General features: G+C 38.5%; 2 protein-coding genes across 5 annotated transcripts; both read left to right on the forward strand.

Annotated features, from left to right (window-relative positions):
* The first annotated feature begins 895 nt into the window (after nucleotides 1–895).
* LOC131797372 (neurofilament heavy polypeptide-like) lies at nucleotides 896–16,021 on the forward strand. Of its 4 annotated transcripts, XM_059114991.2 has the most exons (3): nucleotides 896–1,050; nucleotides 1,169–1,216; nucleotides 12,419–16,021. In XM_059114991.2, exons 1-3 carry the CDS (start codon nucleotides 1,019–1,021, stop codon nucleotides 15,822–15,824), a joined length of 3,486 nt encoding a protein of 1,161 aa, XP_058970974.2. In that variant the 5' UTR covers nucleotides 896–1,018; the 3' UTR covers nucleotides 15,825–16,021. The 4 variants fall into 4 exon arrangements, 3 of the variants coding, with proteins under 3 accessions (XP_058970974.2, XP_058970976.2, XP_058970977.2); XM_059114993.2 differs by lacking the exons at nucleotides 896–1,050; nucleotides 1,169–1,216 and adding an exon at nucleotides 5,378–5,527; XR_009341210.2 differs by lacking the exons at nucleotides 896–1,050; nucleotides 1,169–1,216 and adding an exon at nucleotides 8,086–8,308 and having other exon boundaries at nucleotides 12,419–12,558.
* Nucleotides 16,022–16,632: 611 nt separating this feature from the next.
* LOC131797340 (uncharacterized) lies at nucleotides 16,633–18,238 on the forward strand. The gene has a single exon (XM_059114952.2). It carries the CDS (start codon nucleotides 16,884–16,886, stop codon nucleotides 17,259–17,261), a length of 378 nt encoding a protein of 125 aa, XP_058970935.1. The 5' UTR covers nucleotides 16,633–16,883; the 3' UTR covers nucleotides 17,262–18,238.
* The last annotated feature ends 4,380 nt before the right edge of the window (nucleotides 18,239–22,618 follow it).

The raw sequence follows: 22,618 nt of genomic DNA on the forward strand, positions 1-22,618 counted from the left end.
TCCATCTCAAACGTAATTCAACCTGCAAAGAATTATCCATAGCGTCATCGATCACGAAATTCACCTTTCTAACACATTGGGAACTGCTCCAAGTATGTGTTATGAAATTTTCTTTGTTGCGTAAACGGTTACAGATGATGAACTTAAATTTGTCTCGCCTGAAAATTAATCTGGTCATTACAAAAGGAGAAAACGAAGTTATCAGAGTGGAAACACTTCTTAAATTACATCTTTCGAAAGGAATGTAAACTATCGAAACTAGTAGCGATTCTGAAGCCTCGGTGGAAGATGTTGCCGGAAATGAATGTATCTAGAAATTTTGAGTCTTAAAGATATTATACAAACACAAGTGTACAGGCACTGATATTTGACCTTTCATTCTCATTAAATGTTTTTCCATTTCCTAAAAAATCATCAAGCAAATTTGAATTGAAAATTTTTAAAACTGGAGAGTGAAATGTCGGATTAATCTGACTAGTGTGTGAAATCTAGTGTTTGGCGATCCATTTCTGCACAACTAATATCACACTCTTGTCTTTCAGTAAATGGTTTTCTATTTTGAAAGACAATTTTACAACAGTTTTTACTATTGAAAACGTCTGCCTGAGGGCAAAAAAATGAAACAACTTATAAATTATTTCAGACGGACTCGTGTAATCTAATTGATCTTTTTATCTGGCCGCGTCCTCAAGAAACCAAACTCGAATTACGCATATTTTTTCATTAAATTTGTGATTTAAATACAATAAAGCATGAATCTTTTCGCCGCCTGCCCAATCACAACGTAGAATATGATATAATTCGAACGGACGCTAAGAGAGATTTGGCATAAATTTTGGTGTTTTTCCTTTCACCTGTTCATCAGGCAAAAGTCATCTAAGTTCATTCCTCGTCAGGTCTTTTCGCCGTAAACAGAAACATGAGCGAGGAAACATTCATTTTTTGGGGTTCTCATGTCGAAGAATTTCTTAAAGTGCTGGAAGAAATCTGCGTTCCTTCGCGAAGCGTCTAGAACATAATGGAAGGCTTACGGCTTAGAGAACGCAAGAGGTAAACATAAACTTTATTGGCTTGATTCGAATACATAATCGCCATTGGTGGATTGGGAGTGGCGTATTGTTTAATGTTACTCGCGCAGTTCATATCTTCAAACCTCTTTCATCTGCAGGATTTTAGATTTGCCTCGGGAACAAACCGATCACAAAGATCTCTCTCTGTAAGTACAGTTTATGATGGTATAGATTTTTCGCAGTGTTATTTAGTCATGTCAAGTTGTAACGAAAACCTAGGCTTGGAATTGGGTGTGTATTCGAATGTTTTCATTTTCCGCGGGAATGATATGTGATTCGAAAATGGCAGGTGTTGGTGAACATTTGTATTCAAAACTGCTCCTCTTCGCTTTTTACGCCGACTGAGCCCATCAAAATTATATTTTCAAAGTAGTTTTAAGTGTCATACAAAAGCCCCCTTACGTTTTCACTGAAGTTCTTGTCAAGATCTCTGTTCATGAAGACTTTGAGGACCAACATATTCATGATCTATTTTCGTTCTTCGATTTTTTAAGACTAACAAGACAATGAGCAGAACAACGAACGCTTTTGAACACATCTGTTTCTTGAAGACTACTTTAGAGCTGGACCAAAAACCATCAAGCATTTGTAATGTTATTTTTCGATCCGTTTCCTAGTAATGTAATAAAATTTTGATTTTATAATTCTATGATCGATTTCATGAAGTTTCGAGCAAAATTATGACTGATAATTACAAAATTTTGCACACGCTTGTTTGGAAAAATTTCAAATTGTGTTCGTCGAAGGGGATTAGATATTTCGGTAATTTTATAAAATCTCATTCGTGCTTCAAATTTTGATGCAAGTCGGGCCGAGTCAACATCGGTTTTGCGCAAATAAACTGGATATAATGTATAACAATCGCACGATTAGGTAGAAACGTAATATTTCTTCGTGCTGTTTGTATCTGTAGGCTCGAATCATAACGTGAAGACCGTTGATTCGCTCTAAATCATTTATAGGAGGCAGTTTCAGTCATGATGTAATGAAGATCGCAAGATGTTTGAGTAAAGTTAGATTATCATCAGAAATAACTATTGTACCAAGATCCGTACAAGTTGCTTAGGCTTGTATTTGTGAATCAACGATGTCTTTAAATCTAAAGTTTTCTTTCATAAAAAAAATTAACAACTCGTTTGAAGTCTAGCCAATATTTTACGATAAATGTTGTCAGTTTGTAACTGCGAACCTCTGAAATTTGTTTTAAATTCAACATGATCGACATCTGTTTAAACAAAATTCAGACTTCTGAACGTCGTAAATATTTTCAGCTGCAACTAAAATCACGAGAATGTTCACTCATCATAATCTTCCTACTGAAGCCATCAATCGTTATTGCTTGTATCAAAATTTTCTTTTGAACGTCCTGAAATATGGCAAAATGATCTCGGACATCGTCTCTCAATTGAAAGCAATCGTAATGAAATGTTTATGATTTCATTGTAGACAAGCAGGTTGAAAAATAAAATTTTATAATGCGGAGAATCCTAGCTACGTAGTCCCATAGAAATGTGGGTTGATTTCTTACGCGTGCTACCTGAACAGGCAAAATTTTTACTAGACCCTGTTTTTGGCTGCTGTACATTGGCTCAACCCAAAATTCCTGCTTATTGTTACTAAACTATTATCGTCACAACTGATCTCCACTGTAATTTTGTACAACAAAACAAAACAATAGATATCCCTCAAACTCATCCCTGATAGGCTCCAACTTAGGTTTACTAGCCGTTGTAAATCACGTTTGAGAGGAAATTTTGATTTTGACGGAACACCTTTTTGTTAATTAGAGAATGAGAGCAGCATTAACGTCCATTCTTAGATTTATCTATACGTGCCTAATAGGCGACTGAAATTAATGATGTTAGAATTGTTAGCCATGTTGCTAAGCATCGCCGGGAAAGGAAAACTTTGAAACATTCAAACATAAGTAATGAATGGTTTTTATTTTTAGCATAAAATTTTAAACTAACAATTTGCTTTATTGAGCAGTTATTTTTTAAGAATTTGTCGTTGAGAAGGCTGTATCAGAACATGTAAGATCGCTTTCTGCTTCTCTAAAAACCTTCAATGTAAGTAGCGCGGCTCAAAGGTGAAATTTGAAGGGATTACATATTGGTTTTTGGGATTGCAATCGATCACGTAGTATCGTCATATCTGGACTTTTCATCGCGTTATCGCGACCGGACATTGTGGTTTATTGTCATGGAAATACAATCAAACGAAGACAACAAGTTAAATTCATTTTCATTTCATTGGAGACTAGGCGGGGTCCTCGAATATAGAGATGTGCATGAATGCGGAACCTTCCTGGGTAAATCCATTGGAAAAAAGCAAGGAAACAATAAAACAAGAAGGCAATTCAGTTTGGGGTGACACGATTTCACTATCCGCGCTCTGAGGTGATGAGCTTAGGGCTTACTTCAAAAGATGGGTGTCTTTCCATCTTGCTTTCAGCGTTAGTTGCTAGGTGAAAGTATAGAAATAAGCGTCGATTTTGATTTAGAAAAGATCTGATCAAAATGAAAATTATTCCTTTGTTGATAACTTTGGTAAACGATAGTTTTCTGAGAGACCAGCTGTAGTAGGATAATGAGCAAAATAATTCTTAGGATGATTGGAGAACTTTTAAGTAAGATATGAGAGTATAGCAGATATTTTTAGTAATAAAAAGTTCTTTGGAACAGAGAAGTTCATAGGTTGGGCTAAATTAAAAGCCACGTCATGGCTTTTTGATTTGAATAAGACGATTTAAAAAGGAAACGTTCTTATACTTTACACCAGTTAAGGTATTAGGTATTACTGCGTCCTCGTTTCAGCCCGATATCTACAGCTTGAAGCGAGGAAGTGTAATTAGCCCAACCCTTTCGGAAAATAACTACTTGAAAACTTTCTTCAAGCCTCTTTAAAGAAGAGAGATAAAGACAAAAATCCGAGCTGCATTCCAGCTTGCAATGATATTCTTAGTTTCACTTCAAGGGAGTATCAGCAATGATATTCACAAAACTGGCACTTCTGTACAGATCACGGGTACGAACATTTAAAACAAATATATAAATAACAGATCTGCCGACACGAAGCAACTGGATTTTACTCTTTTTCAAGTAGTTCCCCGCATCCAAAAGTTGCTATTTAGTGTTATGAGTTGTGAGAATTCATTGGAATAAACTGTGCCAGCATGCCGTCCATGCACGCGCACTATGGAGTTCTAGAAAACAGAATCTCTTTTTACTGTTGTCCGGTGAAGTAGCATACCACTGTGAACACAATATAGCGTTTTTATTTAAATGCAGATGTGTATATTATTTCTGATCAGGGCTACTGAGCCATTTACGTACCGAGTACTTTATGCTAAAAGGAGGCAGAAAAAAAGTGCGTCCTCGGTTTTCGCGTGAATTTTGTCAGTATGAGCATGCGCCCATGACCATACATTTCAATTAAGTTTTTAGTCGTCTGTTTCTCTAAACAATAATGGGATTTACTTCAAAGCCGATCAGACTTTAGAGCTCAGCCCTCTTGAAAAATTACTCCAAGTCAAGACTTATTTGTCCCAGCCCACAAGACCAAGAGATATTAGAGCTTTATTCAAATCCAAATTGCACTCGTGTTTGAAATTCTTAACTTACTGCAACCTTGGAGCTATTATAGATTGCTTGGTTCTAAAGCCAAACTGAAAGAAGAAAACCGGTGTTGAGCTCACCAAGAATTCATCAACTTCAGTATTTTTTCGTCCTAAAACGGATGTTCGGTATAGGGGAAAACCTTGAAAACATCTCATGGGTTACATAACACAGTGACCCTCTTTCCCATGCTAAGTGATGTGTAGCCGGGTTAAATCGAGGTGACTGGATCTCCCATCCGATTTCAAACTCATCAGTTTATCCGGGATGTGAAAACGAGTGGCACCTTAGGCATGCAAAATTGCGGCCACGAGATGCATGCATATCTCCTCATCGTAGAGAAACTCTTCTTCTTAAGGGAAACAGTTCGCTTTGATGGAACATAACGCCTTCTTTGGATTAAGAGAAGATCAAAAATCCAGATTTCTTGCGCAAATCTTAGATTTTCCCTCGACCACCTAATGTGATGAGTCTGGAAATTTCCGGACTTGCGACACTCATATGGGATGTGTTAATTTTGGCACCATAGATTGTGATAGATGTGACGAGTGATAAAAATGAGACAGATCACAATTCAGCAAATCCGATTGTTTAGAGAATCAAAGTACAGCATGTGGCAACTTTCATAGTTTACTTCCGATCCAAATGTGTGAGTGTATGTAAATATCCACTCGCGAGAGGAGGTGGTTTTAGTTTGCGGGCAAAAACAGATCGCTTACGGTAGATAATATTGACCGCGCTTCCGTTAAAAACTTGGTCAGCAGTCAGTCTTTTATATTTTCTTCGCTCAAACATCTGTAGTGAAATGCTGGCTTCTTTCGGTGAAAGGGAACCGCGAAGGTTAGTGTGATCGATTTTAACTATTATATTTCGTCTACGTAGAAAGCTGTTTGTTTTTTGTTGATCTGAAATGTTGAAATGGAATGTTTTGTTTTATTTCGTGTATGAAAACACAGTCAAGGATCGCTCTTAAAATATTCATCGACACAAGCCTTTAGATCTTATCATCTAATCGCCGTTCACATTTCTCGTGATATTTGTTTTTCGTTTGCACTCTTCTCGCAAGAATCAGATAAATTTTAACCGTCTCTTAGGCTAAAACTGGAACTTTCTTTTAAGTGTTTTTTTTATAGATCATATCTGTGCTTAAATGAATCCCTATCGAAAGCAAGGTCGATGTAGCTTGCTAAATATAAATTAGGAATCACAGAGTTGTGACAGCGGTTTCTGAAAACAACCTGTTCGGTTTCACTGTGCGCAAAGACTTTTAGTGTACTGTAACCAATCAATTTCATTCAATTTTTGTTTGGTTTTCGATAACTCACCGTTTTTGAATTGAACCTTTTTTACGCCATTACATTTTTTGACACCAAAATAGACATTACACCATTTATGCAGCCGCCGAAGGGTAAACATGAGCACAAGCCTTGAGGTTTTTCGATTCTCCAGTTTTTATGACTAATTCATGTGTGTTGTCCATTTTGCAATATTCAGCCTCAGAGTTCTTCATAAGCTTGAACTTATTATGAAGACTCTTTGACCGCACAGTGATGAAATCTGACAATCACCTGATATAAGACATGTTTAGACCGGTCGGCTCAAATGTGGTTGATATACCGACGCAACGACACTAATTTCATTTTTTGCATAATCATCGCACCGACAAATATTCAAAACAAATCTACAGTTGTCTCTTCTCCTTACATGCTAGTATTGTTAATACTAGTTTCTCTTTTTTCCTCGTGAGTATTGAATGACTTTATAGGCTAAGTTGAGCAGCCAATATTTTTTGCAAAGTCAATAGGCTCTTGTACTTGGGAGAGGGGATTGGTGGTTGAAAATGTGTATGAAAGAAAGCATACTTGTCATCTGAGGGAGAAGGGGATAATGACAGATCTGTTTTTTCTTTTTAGGACCTCTCTGATCATATGACTCATTTTGATCTTGGGAGAGGGGTGGTGGTTGAAAATGTGTATAAAAGAAAGCATACTTGTCATTTTTGGGGGTGGGGTTTAAGTTAGATCTGGCATTTTTTACTAGGATGGGGTGAGGTACACTTTGTTGCTCTAGCAGAGTTTCTGCAGGAATGGAGCATCCATCTTGATTGCATATGAAAAACAATTTTTACTGAAAGAAATTTTAATATCTAACTGTTTTGCTTTTAATCAGGCCATTTCTGCAAATGAGATGCGGACTGAAACTTTCATGCGGCTTCTTACACGACCTCCCAACCTCTTGGGAGGAATTGTTCCTCTTGATGTTTTTTAACTTGTCAGCTGCGAGTCAGAGAGACTCTTGGCTTCAAATCTTTCTCACCTGCCAGTGGCAGCTGTTCAAATGTTTAAATTTAGATTGCTATTTTAATCAGGTATTTGGAAAAACCGTAAACTTTTTATAATTTGTCAAAACTGAAAAATTCTCAGAAAAACCCAGGGGCCCCGTATCAACAGAAGTTTAATGGAGATCGCACACTGGCCTTGGGATATGGCTGCTGTGTTACAAATAAATCAGAAAATTAAAGAGCCATAATATGAAAATATAAACGTCAGTCATTGCAACTCGTTTCATTATGTTTTGGCATTTTAAATCGTTCTGACTTAAAATAAATCAACTTTTTATTTTCAAAGCTGTTGTTATCTTCCTTACTGTGGTTGTTTCGGTTATGTACGTGCTTCTCGTCGATGCGTTCATGATTCGTGTCAAAGATAAGTCAGATACAATTTAGAGCCACGCAAATTACGAGTCATTTGCATCTCAATTTTATATACGGAGTCTAGCGTAAACAACCTTAAAAATAACTTTAGCTGTAATTAAAGGTATACTTCCTTTTTGAAGAGATTTAAAGTCGTATGTACCCAGTTTCAAGGGGTCTCCAAATGAGTTTGGCCCTGCTAGTTCTAGAATTTACAAATGGTTACTTATTCTGAAATTTATTGAAAACTTAGTTATCTTAATACTCTCTTTCCGCGCGCTATTGATTCTCATTGTGAAAGGCTGTTTTATCGCTGACACGCAGGTCAAAGGTCTGTTTGGAGTAGGCAATATCAGCTTTTGGAAAATATTATCAGATCGCAATGTTGGCCTCGAGTCTCAAGTGTGATCACAAAAAAATATGGAATTATGGCAGGCAAGGATAGAGTTTCTCATACTTATGTCATGTGGGAAACGAAATAAATTTCACCCTATTACTTTGCTTTGTAAATTAGTTTCTTATGTCGCGAGAAAAAGTGCGACTAATTCTATGAAACAGATTGTGGTGGCAATATTGTAGCTTGAATACAACGCGCTTAATTGTGAAAAGCTTTTGAATTGCAAACTTCCTGTACTTAAAACAATAACAAACAGAAACTCGTTTGACGAGGCAGGTTCAGGAAAAGCTGATCCCTGATTGGCTGTTTTAGTGCGTTCAGGTCATGGTGCTTCCGCTGTGCCAGAAGTGGAAGTGAAATTTGTCGCGGAAACTACTCATTTGCATAACTCGTCTCTTTGTCAGCATGCATTCAGCGAAATTTTTCAGTGAGCCTGCTGTTATTTACGAGCTGATCTAAGTCACGGAGATCGGCTGCGAAATTTTGTTGTGAGCTCTTGAAGATCGTTCGGCACTTCCGCGGTAAGCTTTAGGTAAGTAACACGCGTTTCGTTTGACACCAATGTTTGGGCGCGTGTAAACTTCTAAACTTCATTCAGACTTCTGTTTTCTTTGCGTTTAGATTGTTTGAATACAACTAGAATCGATTTAAACGCCTTGTCTGTGTGCGCAGATGACATCTAAATCTTACTTTATAGTTGCCGAGTTGAACGATTTCGAGTGCGTTCAAATTTTATTGTGGGTCTTTATTGTGGATGTAGCTTGGTTTGTTACTCGAAGCAGTTCTTGAAAATCAGGCTGGAAAATTATTCGAATAGGATAGAAGGCTTCTGTGACGTATTTTGCATCTTTTCTTTTGTTTGGGATATCTGGTTATTTGAAATTGTGAAAAATTTGTGAAGTGCAATCGAAACAGTGGAAATTTCCGTTGAATTTGTGTTTACATTGATGCGAAGATGAGCTCCACGCACATGCTTGTAAACAGTGTCAGTGCATTTACAAAGGAACTACAGATGGGTTTGAGTGAAAACAGCGAGACTTAATTAGCGATTTTCTGAGAAGCGGTGTAGACTAAAACGATACGAAACGTGCTTTCGAAACTTTCTGCTTTCCACCTGAGGCAAAAAGAAACGGCGCTTGTTTCCTATCCTCTCGTCCTTTTCACGTGTATCGATATCGACGCATATTGGTTTGTAACAAATGTTTCCATATCCTTAAGCAGATTGTGTGAAGCTGGAGAAGATTTCTCATTGAGTAGCCGAGATACCTTTAATATGAAATCAAACCACTACACTTTGAGGCGAAAGTGAAACTTTTGATGTACATAAGTACGCTGGAAAAAGAGTGAGAACTGGTTGAAAACGTTACTTGTAGCTTATGCCCTTCATTATGCATTAGTGAAATTTATCACCTGTCAAAATTACTATCAGACGGATATTTGTATAAAAGCCTACTCTAAAACTGTCTGATAAAACATTGTCTCAGGACACACCTAGTATTTATTTTGTCCTAGTAATTAAACGCTGACAAATTTTTGCGCTGCCTTTCGAATGTCTATTACAGAAAATTTCGTACTTGTCGCGACTTTCTTCTGAATTGTAATAATTACTATTATTATTTTTTGGCGCTCATATATTATGCAACGCATGGTCGGTCGCACCCAAGTGGTCAAAAAATATGAGTATTGTCTTCTGTTGGGTTTGATAGGTTGTGTTGCCAGGCATACTTACAGCAAGTCATATCGCCGAATGTAAATAAGGCTTCAGTTTGACAGTTTTGATTCAGTCATCTGTATATTTAGAACAAACCGCCAGACAATTGCATGGGTGGAATATGAAGGAAATTCGAATGACTTTTTCGCGATTATGAGAATTGTGGAAGCCAATACTTTACAACTTGTCGGTGACTGGTGAATTGTGGTTGAGGTTTATGTGTATTTATTGCGGCAACGTCAGAATGGTCAGAGTGAGGGAAATTCACCATCGCTCTACTTTTTTTTAATAACGCGAATTTAGGAAGCATGGCCGTGATGGTACAAACGTTGTTTCGAATGCAGTAAACGGCAAGAATATTTAATGATCGTAGTTCTGAACTGTCATATACCTGTCAAACGAACGAACGATCTCGGGCGAGCGAATTGCAGCCGCATGGAGAAATGGCGTCCTTCTGGGAAAAGTTGGCGCAGCCGTAAGTATCAGGAGATAAAACACTAAGCGCATTTTATTATCACGAGTGAGAAGGGCGATTTAGCTTACCATCGACAGTTCTGATCGTTAAATACAAAAGTTTAATTTTGTTTGCGAATTTATTTTGGGACAGATATTTCGACAAGCCAGCGAATATTGAAGCGCACTTGACTCTGGAAAAGTACAGTTTTGATAATTTTCTTTACATAGCTCTCTATTTTACGTGTAGTTTTATGAAAGACGCGTCAAATCGTCACAAAGAAGTCGAGATTACGAAATTATAGTTCTTGATATTTTGGACCGTCAGCTGAAGAGGCTTTTAAAATTTCTGGAAACTGGCGAGGCTGATATTTCAATATTATTTTGAATTTGAAAGCTATTTATCAGCAGCTGTCCGATATGTTCTCGTATTCTGTCATTTCTTGAAGTATCTTGGAATCCTCGTGTGTGTATCCACTGCCAGGATCTCTCTGCAAGATGTATTTGTTTATCAAAACAAAATATTCTTGACCTAACTCCCTTAAAGTTTTGCTATTTCATCGAGATTGGAACGCGAAAATACTATATTTCATGCTGAGAGAGAAGGCGGTTGGGTTAGCGAAATCAATTCGTAAACGCTTTTGTGTTGTAAATGGATTGAAATTTTCAATCAATTTTAAAGGCGCTGATAAAATCCAAAAAGGTTTCCATCTCTACAATTTAAAAATTACCGAAGTGTTTAAAATCGTATTGTGAGGGTTTGTCATGGGGGCACGAAGACACAGATTTACATTATGCGGTTTAAGCTGTTGATATTATTCACCTCTGCCTTTAAATATTCTTTCCACGTAGAATATTTTATTCTACGTTACAGGTCAGAAATTATGGTTTGGGAATGTATTGCAGATTTATAAAGTTATCCCTTTTCCTTAGAGAAATTGTTGCTCCATTTTTCTAGAGTGCGCTTCAGACGTTATCAATATCGCCAACATGGTGCATTTTATTTTCATTTTGATGGAGGATGAATTTAAAATTTAGGCTAAAAAAAATTTAGCTCATCATCAGCAATGTATATGAAGTAGTTTTGGTGTAAAAGCTTTTCTTCGTAGCAATTGTTTACTTTGTTTGCCAAAGTTTTGGTTTTCCTGTTATCGGAAAACAAAGCAATTGAGTTATCAAGCTTACTATAGATATTATAATTAGGAATCGACGACTTTTATAACAAGTGTAAAGTTTGTTCTATAATTTATACGAAGCTGTCGTCTCGCTACTCAAATCAGTTTTGACTTTGTCGGAGAGTTTGTGTAAATTCTGGCAAGATAGCGTGTGTTTGATTGAAGGCGGAATGATTTAAACCACCAACGCTTTTGTTTCAACGCCAAAGAAAACAACACGCGTATGCAAATGTACAAATTCTATTTCATTCATAGATTTCAAGGATTAGTATTTTGTTGGGTTACTTAAGAATCATCGATCAAAGTTATCTTTAGATCATTGTCCTGACTTCCACTATAGACCGCTGCGTTCTTTGTTCACAGTTGGTTATTATTCTTGTGTTTTACCTTGCTCAACATGCTTCCATTGTCAGCGTAATTATGGGATTTTTACACGTGTTCCAATTCTCTTACACTGCCGCAAATCAATTAAGTTCCAACCCCGCGGAAGCGCCTATTAGAGAAATTCTTTCCAAACTTTTTTCGAGTTCTTTCTAAAACTTTTATCAAAGTTACGCCTTCTTAACGAAGTAGTCATTTACTTTAGTGAATTAAACTCTATTAAGTGATTAAACGCTGTCACTGTCTTTTCAAGTAATTTGCAAGAAATGTTTTCAGATTAGATTGGCATGTTTTCAAGGCAAGCAAAACAGCTTGAGGGCCTTTAGAAAGTTGATCGTTTAATTTTCGCCAGTTCTGTTGTTACTTTGCATTTTTCATATGTATGGGCACATGGCAGAACTTTACAAAAATTGTTTTTAACCGGAAAACCACCGATGCACAAAACAAATAAACTCTTTAGCGTGCATTTGTTCTAGTCCTTTGGAAAATCAACAGAAAGGCTTTGTAATTTTGTCTGGTTATATTCTAGAGACTATATTTAACGTCTCCTTGTGATTGAACGATTTAATGACGCACATAATCTGAGTTTTTCACCTCAATATCGGAGATATTCATCTCAGTGGCGTTGGTAATTTAATGACATTTTTTAATCTACTTGCGTGCTATGTTTAGGTTCGGGGGTGAAAATGTTTGTTTGGTTCGAGATTTATCCCAGCCTTTTATTAGTACCAGAAAAGATCTGTGATGACAAAGGATCAAAAATGTATGAACTCATAACTGCTTGGGATGAAATAAAGGGAAAAAACAACAAAAGAATTTAATGAAAGAGGTGTAACTAATCCTTTAAGTGAGCGACTTGCAAACAACCATGACTGTTTCTTGCCAGCCAACAAAATTAATTGCCTTTGTTTTTTTTTCTCAGTCTCCCCGAACCATCGAGTAGAGCACGGAACGCGTCCGCCATCTTTGGTGCCAGCCCCAGCTTTGGAATATCACCTGTACCCCAGATTCAGTTTAGACCAGCCCCGCCCAAAAGAGTTCCTGAACCAAAGAAAGTCCGAAGGAGCAATAGTGATGTAGCGCTCAGAAAAAGACCTTATCTTAGGCGTAGGTCAGGGGACTTCTGTCAAGCTCAGAGAAAACGCAGCGAGAGCGAAAGTGATAATCGTCTTAACGGAGTGAACTGTAACGGAACAACTGCATCAGAATCCAAATTAAGCAGCGGATCAGGCAGTGATTGTATTGATACTACAGCTGATAGTGTGTGCTCATTACCAGAGCAGTCCCACGATTCGAACGATTTTTCAAGTCGCTATCCGCTATTTATATCAGTCAACAACGGTTGCCAAGCGTCAAATAAAACACGCATTGTAAAACCAGTCGCTAAGTCAAATCAGGGCGGTTTTAAACAGGATAACGCTCAGGATAAGAGTTGTGCGCGACCGAGACGCAGCGCCAGTTTTTCTACACCTAAAAAACCAGGACCGGCCTCCAGGTCTCCTCAGACGTCTCAAGACTCTTTTAGAAACGGAAGCCTCCGCCGCGAGAAAAGTGACATTGTTAGACCACGTCGAACGCAATCACCAGCTAATAATAACAACTCTACCCCGAGTAGCGCGCGATCAAATTCATCCTCTAATCTAAAACGGGAAAACGGTACTATACCGAGCCCGCGTTCACAATCGCCAGCCGGACTTCAACGTGAACGTAGTGACATCACTAAAAATCGTGCGTCGCCGAGTGTAAGGAGAGAAAAAAGTGACATTGTCCGGCCGCGAGGTAAATTAAGAACTAATTCGCCAATCGCAACCCACGAGGATACAGGAAGTAATATAAATAGAACATCTAGTAATCGAAGTTTAACTTCAAGTTCGTTGAGTAGCTCTCCTTCTAAGTGTTCAATAGAGAGTAGTCGCTCCCGCTCGGGAAGCAGCAGTGAGATGTCGAAGATTCCATCGCTCGTTCGGTCGCCAGGAAGCGCTGAAAAAACAGACTCGCACGTTTCCCGCATACCTTCAATCACAAAGAAAAATGGCGCTGAGGAACGTACTCCTCCGAAGAGCAAAATTCCGTCCTCAAATAAATCCCAAATACCCACAACAGGACGTAAGGAGGGCGCTTTGCAGAAAGACAAGACAGGAGGCAAAATATCTTCATCAGCAACATCCTCACACAACAGACCTGATTCTGCTAAAGAAAATAAAGATCCTACAAGTGTACCAAATGGTCATGAACCTGCCAAGCAAGTCAGTAAAATTCCGTCTTTCTCCAAGTCTGGTATTCCCAAGTCTAGAATACCCTCCGTGACTCGCAAAGACAGCCAGAATGAAGGGCAGGCGGCGCAGAATGGAGGAGAGGCACATTCTCCTGTTACTGGTACTCAAAGTAAGATACCCAATGCATCTTCCTCCCCTCAGGGGAGCGGCATTCCTATGGGTGTCAGCCGCATTCCATCCTTTACTAAATCACCGTCAGCATCCCCTGGAACTAAAATACCCCAATCAAAACTTTCCACTGTGGTAGGATCCAAAGCTACAGAACCGGATGGACCCCCCGAGAACTCGTCATGCACTCCAACAACCCCTTCCACACCGTCCGATACGACCCCCGAGTCAAAGGTTCCTACAGCAGGAGGGTCCAAGATTCCAGAACCTAAAATCGCCGCTAAGTCTCCATCAAGTTCCCTTCCAATCGCATCGAAGACAAGTGGGATTCCGAAGCCTGGCGAATCGACACCATCCAGCAAGATTCCAGGTCATGCTGGCGACAAATTAACGCGTAAAACCTCAAGCGCAGAGAAAGAAACCGTGCCTAATGGTAATCCTACAGCGGCGTCCTCGCCCGTGGAGAGCAAAATTCCTTCGTTCCCGAAGCATGCAGCCACGCAAAAGTCCGTGGGGAACTTACCCAATGAACACGAGCAGGCTGCCTCTAAGCCCAGAACAGGAATACCAACTTTTGGTGGTAGGCAGCCTTCTTTCGACAAGGAGCCTGCTACCCCTCCCAGTACTCCAATACGAGAAAACTTCTCTTCAGAATCGCCACTGGATAAGTACATTTTCTCCGAGGCGAGGAAAATGGAACAAATATTTCGCGATGAGCCCATTGAAGTGGTTGTACCGGCCGCAGATTTGGAGGAGGACGAGGAATTCTTGAGACAAGAAAAAGAAATCGAGGAACTTGAAGAGAACTCGCATGACTCGGAGCTGCAGATGCTGGATTCAAAAGAAGCAGAGGATTTAATCAGTGAAGTGTTGAAAAGTTATGCTCCCGACATCAACACAGAAAACCAACTTGAACTGGATGATAGTTACGTTTTCTCCGTGAAGGGTGACAACAAAAACTTTAAAGAGAAGGTCAATATTGATGACATTGTTCTTAAACCCGCCAGCAACGAAAATGAGTCACCAAATGAGACGAAAATTGTGGAAAAACTGTCAACGAAAGAAGATGTAGACGATGGGAAAGCCAAACTTGGTATCAAAGATTTAATGGCTGGAAAAGATGTTGTCCAAAATGGCGCAGATGTCACAGAGGAAGCAACTAAAAACAAGGAAAAGGAAACTGCCATATTGGAGAACAAGAAAAAGACACCAGATTTGAAAATTTTAATGCCAACTGAGAAGGTTGTTGAAAGACAAGTTGACGAAAAGACTGAGAAAGAGGCTACAAAGAACGAAGGACCCGCGATTGACACATTGGGTGAGTACGCTCAGCATGCCAGGCGCTCGCGCAGTCGACAACGAAAAATTGTAAGTCCTGATTCAGAAGAACCTGGGTTTGTTTCAGAACCTGAGAAGGAAGTTGAAAAAGAACCTGAAGAACCGAACGAAACAGAGAACATCAAAGAGCCACCCAAAAAGGACATCAACAAAGACAAATTCGGAAAAGCTCCGTTTGAAAGCGAGAAGAAACCTAAAGTTGAAGCCTCAAAAACGACAAAATCGAAATCAAAGAACGACAAGCCGAAGTTCCTGATTGAATCGTCGCTCGGGAAAGATTTTTACGCCTCTCGGAAATCGAATGAGAGTGTCGAATCACGAGATAGTATTCATGATGATGTCGTGAAATCTTCGTTCAAACCCGAACTTTCCGCGCTCGTGTTTGAAAATAAAATCGTGGAAGAAATGTACACGTTAAAACAGAAAGAATCACCGGTTGAAGAAGCCGTTAGCTTAGAGGAGGCAGTGTTTGAAGACGTTGATTTGCTGTCAGAGAAAAGCTTGAAGAATGAAAGGCGAGAAATTACACGGAGTGTTGACGAACTTGACGAAAAAACTGTAAAATGCATGGGATGTGGACGAGGTGGAAAGTGTTCCATTATGTAGTTGAAACAAGTTGGAATTCTGGGGTTATTTTCGATTTCATCGTTCAATTAGTATTAAAATGAGTAACCGCCATGCATTTCAAGTGTCATCTCTTTTAAAAGAAAACTTAGTTGTATCCCTTCGTGTCGGTGTTTGAAAAAAACCGGGTTTGAGTGAATTTGTAATGAAAATTTGCTATTAAAAACTATTTAATCGTACTTTTGTGTCACTTTCTGAACTTGTGAACAACTTTTAAAAATTCGCCTGGCGTTTGAAGAATTCAAGGTTTTGTTGGTCGGGTGTTCCCGGACAATGCCACCTTTTACGTTAACGTGAGAGAACTGGGCAAGAGATTAGGTTTAGTTTCTAAATGGGTTAAATCTCATTTGCAGACGGTTTTAGACACGTCACGCAACGCTACTTGAACCGAGCAAAAGCGATGAAAACCATCAAAATCTTATAATGAATATTGCACCGTCCTGTCACCTGTCGTCTAGTTCTTAATCCAGGGTTTTGTTGTGAGAGTTGAGCTGACTTCATCCCTGAAAAAAATTAATTTATTGTTATGATGACATAAACCTTGGTATGTCTGGTATTTGAGATTCGAAGTTTTAGTGCTAACTCGGATCTTTCGGTTAGACACGAAGTCCCCCAAAAAGAGACTTTGATGGTTGGTTCTTCGGGAAATCAAATGTAACCAAAGCTCCGATTTCAGAGCAAATTTACGTTCTGTAAATGCGTGATCGGAAGGTTTTTGCGTGACATCTGCGTGATCACATCCGTGACCTAACTCACGTGATGTGTAAGCGTCAAAACGAGACTAAAGGCAACTCATGCTTCGACATAGAGAACGCAAATCGCTTCGAGGAGGAAGATTTGAGATCAATCTCTTCTTTGAGAAGTTTTAGAGAGCTGTAGTGGGCAGTATTTTGAATCAAGAAAAAACTTTCCCTGAAGTTTTTTAAGCATTAAGAACGAATAGATAGTAAAAGTGCCGTACAGAAAGGCGAGGAACAAGTCGTGACGTGATTACGCTCGAACATTGGTGTGTTGTACTGACCTGAGATAAAGTATATATATATGGCAGCAAGTGGATCAGAAACGCAAACTATCGAAAACGTTGATCTTAAAGTTGATGATAATCCAGATGAGGATCATATCGATATCGAAATAAAACAAGTTACAGAAGAAACAACTCCATTAAAAGCTGATAGTAACGATGAGGAACTGGAATTTGGATTTGGAAGAGACGAGCCAGTCTTTATCACAGATCAGGATGTTGCCGATTATTCGGAATCGTCGATGGAAAGATCAACAGAACTTTCAGCAGACGCCAAAAAGGCGTACGAAGAATGGATCTATGTAGACATGAACAAGACTACCCACGAAGTGAACGAGAACTTGCTTCTTTTGAGTTCAGTTTATGGAAAAGATCAAGTATGTTGTTGTGTTATGTGAACTAGAAGAAGCATTAATTTATTTCTTGATCAAGTAAATCCACGGAAGGTTCCTTGATTTCCATCGTTTAGATTGCAAAACGTAGAAGTTGTGAAAAAGCGGTATGAGATATATTAATTTATTTCATTTCAAAATGACCTCAAATGTCAAAAAGATGAAAGTAGATACTAAAGTTGCGTCATACATGGGAATTGGGCCAGAGAAAGCCTTGTATATCTTTTATTGGCGAGGGAAAGTAGAGAAATTGTAATAGGTACATTTACTATTATAAATAAGTACTTACTCTTTAGATAGATTGTCAGGCAAACTCTCTAGGTTTTGTAAAAGAGGGCAAAGACTGGATAGATAAGGATCTTATGTTAACAACTGTTCCATTGTTGTTCCGATACAAAGCATGTGACAGTACTCGAGAATTGGTTGCGCTAATGCTTAAAGCACATTTGATATCCGAAAGGGGAGGTATTAAATCCTTTGAGGATTTCAATTAGGCAATAGGCTTATGACACAATTATTGGCTAGCTAGTTTCATGGAAAACACATGATTTTACTTGTAACCTAATAGTGCTGTTAGCCCTATTAAATAAGTTTTCCTCAGGGTACTTACTAGTTTATTTTATTAACTGAGACCGGTACTTCAAGTGACTAAATGATTGGTTTATTAGAGGTGCATAAAATTTAATTATAATTTTCAAACCAAATAATGAGCAATATCATGATGAGAGATAGGAGTGGCTCTGGTCACTTTAGCTTCTGGGATTCCCTGTGCTTTTAAAGAAGTACCATCAGTTTTTCAGTGAAAATTCTAAATATGTTGTAAGTATTTGAGTTTGTCTGAAAAATTGTTCCCTCTACTGGTTTTGCTTGTGACTCGAATGCACCCATCCTAAAACAACTGCCAGAACTATTTATGTTGAATTTCTAAAAGGGTACAATTTTCTATCACAAGGGAAATGTCAATTCTGCTCAATTAACCCTTTGACTCCCAAGATCTGATCATTAACTCTCTCCTCTTGCTTCTATACCTTTCCTTGTGAATTGGTTACAAGAATTAAGTGTTCCATCAAGATACTATCTTGTACTTGATAAGTTTGAGTAATCTCACTACCTGTTTACTGGATAATGTTTGGATACTATAGGAAGGTGTTTATCATTTCTGGGAGTTAAAGGGTTTGATAATCATGTTTAAGTTGGAAAGTATAAATCATATCTCCTTTGCAGCTTCATCTGTACCAGGGACATAAAATTATTATTTGATTACTAATTGTACCAGGGATATGGCTAGCCACCAAAAAGAAACATCCGCTTTGAACTAAAGGAACTAAAACTTTAGTTTTATTATGTACAGCATCAAGTGTTATTGATTTCCACCTCCAGTGACTTAATTAGGCAATAAATATCAGCGGCCTGATAAATTTAAGAAAAGTTTGTTCAAAATTGATCAAATTGTGTTACTAAGATAGTTATCTGAACCCTGATATGGAAGTTATGGTGGTTTTAGGGAAGACTTTAGTAAAATTATTATGTCTGTAGCAAGAAACCAAGCCAGTAATAGACTTTGATATTCTGTAACCTTTTTTGACAATAACTTTAAACTGTGTTGTGTTCATTGAAGTTACATTATTCACACCACTCTGTGCCTTAACCCTGTAACCCCTAACAGTGACTAGCATCTAATTTCTCTTCACAGTATCACCCTTGAGTCACAAGGATAAAAAGAAATGAGAAAAGAGGCTCGTGATTGTTAAACAAATTCTTCTTGTCAACACTTAAGGAAATGTAAAGAGAACAGTATGGAGACTATGCATACTGATGTCAAGTTGTAAAAGGATAACTATACACACCAAGAGACAATTGTATTCACACACCCTGTGCTGCAAGAGTTTATATTTTGCCCTCAAGGTAAATGTGGAAAAAGTGCATTTTTTAAAATATTTTCCATCATTATAATATAGGAATTTTTGCACTTTCTTATCCTTGCAGAATGGAATAAAAGGAGGGGTACATGAGGGGGTATGGGAGGGGGGTAGGGGAGGAGTGAGTAGGGGAGGAGGTAGGGGAGGAGGGTAGGAAAGGACAGGGCACAAGAGGGGAGTAGGGGAATAGCAGAGAGAACTTGTTGAGGGGGATGTTATCACTCCAAATAATTAGCATACGAAATCTTAGGGGTTTTCTGCCACGTGCACAATTAAGTGTAGGTTGTCAAGTTCATTCGCCAGTATTTTAGGTACTTCCGTTAAAATATCGTGAAATTACGAGAAACTTACCATCGGTTAACATTCCATCGACAATATTGACTTTAAAGTTGGGTTAAATTACGTTTCACGAGCTGAACTGAAGTTACAGATGAATAGAAAGCTCTCTTTTATCCTTTTTCGTTTTGGTATTTCTTTCTTCTTTTATCCCGAAGACGTTAGCCTTGACTTTCTTGTCAACCGAAGAAGCCTTGTGATATCAGGTCTGTCAGTAACGCGCATGTTACACTTGTGGTATGTGGTTGTGATAAAATTTTACGCGCGCGACACTCACTCGGGTAAAGTTCAGTTCCTGTTTATACCCGAGGTTATCGATTCACTCTCTAAGTAATTGAACGAATTCGTAGTCGACCTTCGTTGTCTAAACGGAATTCCATAGGAAGAAATGGTAAGTACAGTGAAAAATTTGAAAAATATCTGTGCTTTTAATTTGACTTAGAAGTGATAGGCGTACCAAATGTAAACAAATGAATTTAGTCACGAGTAAGTCACGAGTAAGAAACGAAGAGAAAGGGAATCAGTACGTATTTTTATCCTCCACTCATGAATAAGAAACAAGGAAGTGAAATTAGCAATAAGGTGTTGCAGTGAAAGATGTAAGACTGTTGCTTCAGATGATTCAGAGATCGTGAGCTAAATTAAAGTTTGTAGCTTAAGTTGAAATCCGCCAACATTGCATCAGGCCGCCACTAATAGCAGTATACTTTGCACATCAGAAATATCTGCACAAGCCGTCTCGTACAGGTACGCTTATCTCTTTCCATATATTAATCTTTGAAAATCTTGCGTATCCTTCTTCGAAAAAGAGTCGTTTACTCAGAAGTGTTTCGTTGTAACGAACGCATATTTAATATGGTTTCCAGTCCAAACTTCGCGACCTTTCACGTGTTAAACTTCAATTCAAACTTCGCGACAGGAAGTCCAACTTGTGTTTTGAATTTTAAGAGTGAAAACGTTCGAAAAAAATAGCATTTTGCAGCAGTTTAGCAATACTTGATTGAGAGCATTTTGTTTTTTTTTTATTCTGGCCCTAACCCTGAAGAAAAAATTTCTTCAGTTTTACGTTGTGTACAATACCGAACTTGAAAGACCTTTACCTTGCAAATTAAATTACTGATCGACTTTTATCGACTCGGAATTTGTCCTCCAAATTTAGTTATGGAAACGATTGTTTGATAATATTCTTCCCTACTTCAGAGTAGTGTTAACTTTTATTTTGCTATTATATAAACTGTCTGTAACATTGATACATCATTGAATAAGTATTTTTATAACGGAGACATTCAGGTGGGCGATCACGCGACCATCATCAATTTGACACCTCTCAAGATCTCCTTGTTATGGTTGAAGGCTTGAGAATTTGGCGCTCAGTCAAAATATATTACCTCTTTAATCTTCGCATTGCCTTCTGCTCGAGATTGTATTGAAATTGAAATAATTTCCCAGCGGTCCTTAATCTGATCTTGACGAAATATTGCCGATGTTCTTCGCCCCTAAAATCGGTTTACACTAGCCGTCACTGACGCAATTCCTTAATTCTTTCCTGCCAAGAAAAATTCTAAATGGGTTCATGAAAACAATACATTTTCATGTACATAGTATTCAAGTCGCCGCAAAGTTTTATTCGATCTATATGTCGTCCTCTCCCGATGTGAAAATATAATTTGTGTAAAAAAAGTCAGCAATAGGAAAGCACCAGTAAGAGCTTTAACCCCTATAAGTGACTAACATCTAATTTCTCCTTACAATATCACCCCTGACTCAAACATTAAGGTCGCGAGAATAATGGAAATGATCGTCGATTACAGAAGCTGTTGATTGTTAGACAAATTCTCCTTGTCAGCACCTTAGGAAATATGTAGGGAACAGTATGGAGAATATGCATACTGATGTTAGGGTGTAAAACGGGAAGCGACATGAGTTGTCATATGAGCTAAAATTAGCTTGAAATTGGTTACCATCCTCTAACTCATGATGTCTCTTAAATCGCAAGATCCCTGAGAGAAAAATCGATCGGAGGCGTTGAAACAATTTGACGTGTCTAAGTGCAAATAAGTGGCAACCGGTTTGATATTCACAGGAGGAGGATTATCAATAGTTATAAAACGACTGGTAGTTTGCACCTTCTCATTAAAGGTTTTTCCTTCCTCTTTTATTGGTTATCTCAAATCTCTCACTGGCTTGTAACATTAGCGTCGTTTTTCGATGTTTTCGTTCCGATCCTCGCGAGAAGCGGGAAGGGGATGTGGGAAAGGAGAAGGCGGAAGCCTGGGCTCAATAGCCTCTTAGAGGCTGGTAGTAAATTGCTACTAAATTTTTTATTAGTTTTGTCCTGTTCTCTTTTGTCTCTCTGATTACAAACAGCTTTCAATCCAACAGTTCGATAAAAAGAGTAGTTCTGCTTCTACATCACCCAAACCAGGCGGTAAATACGAACAGTTGAGAACCAAATTAGATTGGAACATTTCGTTAGTAATTCCAATGGGAATCACCACGAACAATGTAATCAGCAATGAAAAGAAGCACATCGATTTTTCATTTTCTTTGCTGCTATTTTTGACTTACATAACACGTTGTTATTCCAAGCGACTGAATCTGCATTTTAATCTGTTTTCATTTTCTTGAAGGTTTCCGCAAGTAATGACTAAACACCAGTTGCCATTCGGCGATCTAAACAACTCTCACTGCGACTGTTCAGCAATCCCTAGTTGTCAGTTGGAGTGGAATCATAACTTCCACGAGGATCAAACCACCGTTTTGAGAACTAATGGCTCAGACGAGGGGTTAATTACTGAAATAAAAACTCGGACAACGCACGATTTGATTCCGGTGGAAATCACACAGCTGCACACTGACAAACATCCAAAGATTAAAACCCCAAACGGAGATTTTGAATATGTAAATCTTAATCTTCATTTCTGGGAAAGAACGAAATCGGACGGCGTCAGACACAAAATGGAGAAATACAAACCGAACTGCTATTATGGAAAGACACAGGACGCAAGCGACGAAAACCCAGCTAGTTCTAAAAGCGCCGATGCTTGCCGCGGATCGGTTTCAAATCCAGTTCATAGTGTCTGTGGGATAGCTGAGAGTTCAGTATTT

Source organism: Pocillopora verrucosa, chromosome 2 (genome assembly GCF_036669915.1).
Source record: "Pocillopora verrucosa isolate sample1 chromosome 2, ASM3666991v2, whole genome shotgun sequence".
Classification (NCBI taxonomy): Eukaryota; Metazoa; Cnidaria; class Anthozoa; order Scleractinia; family Pocilloporidae; genus Pocillopora; species Pocillopora verrucosa.

Excerpts from the sequence above, each read along its gene's own strand:
- LOC131797372 (XM_059114991.2), top strand. The coding sequence starts at position 1,019 with ATGGAAGGCTTACGGCTTAGAGAACGCAAGAG. Across the intron at positions 1,051-1,168 it reads CGGCTTAGAGAACGCAAGAG|GATTTTAGATTTGCCTCGGG; the intron begins GTAAACATAAAC and ends TTTCATCTGCAG. Across the intron at positions 1,217-12,418 it reads GATCACAAAGATCTCTCTCT|TCTCCCCGAACCATCGAGTA; the intron begins GTAAGTACAGTT and ends TTTTTTTCTCAG.
- LOC131797340 (XM_059114952.2), top strand. The coding sequence starts at position 16,884 with ATGGCAGCAAGTGGATCAGAAACGCAAACTATCGAAAACGTTGATCTT.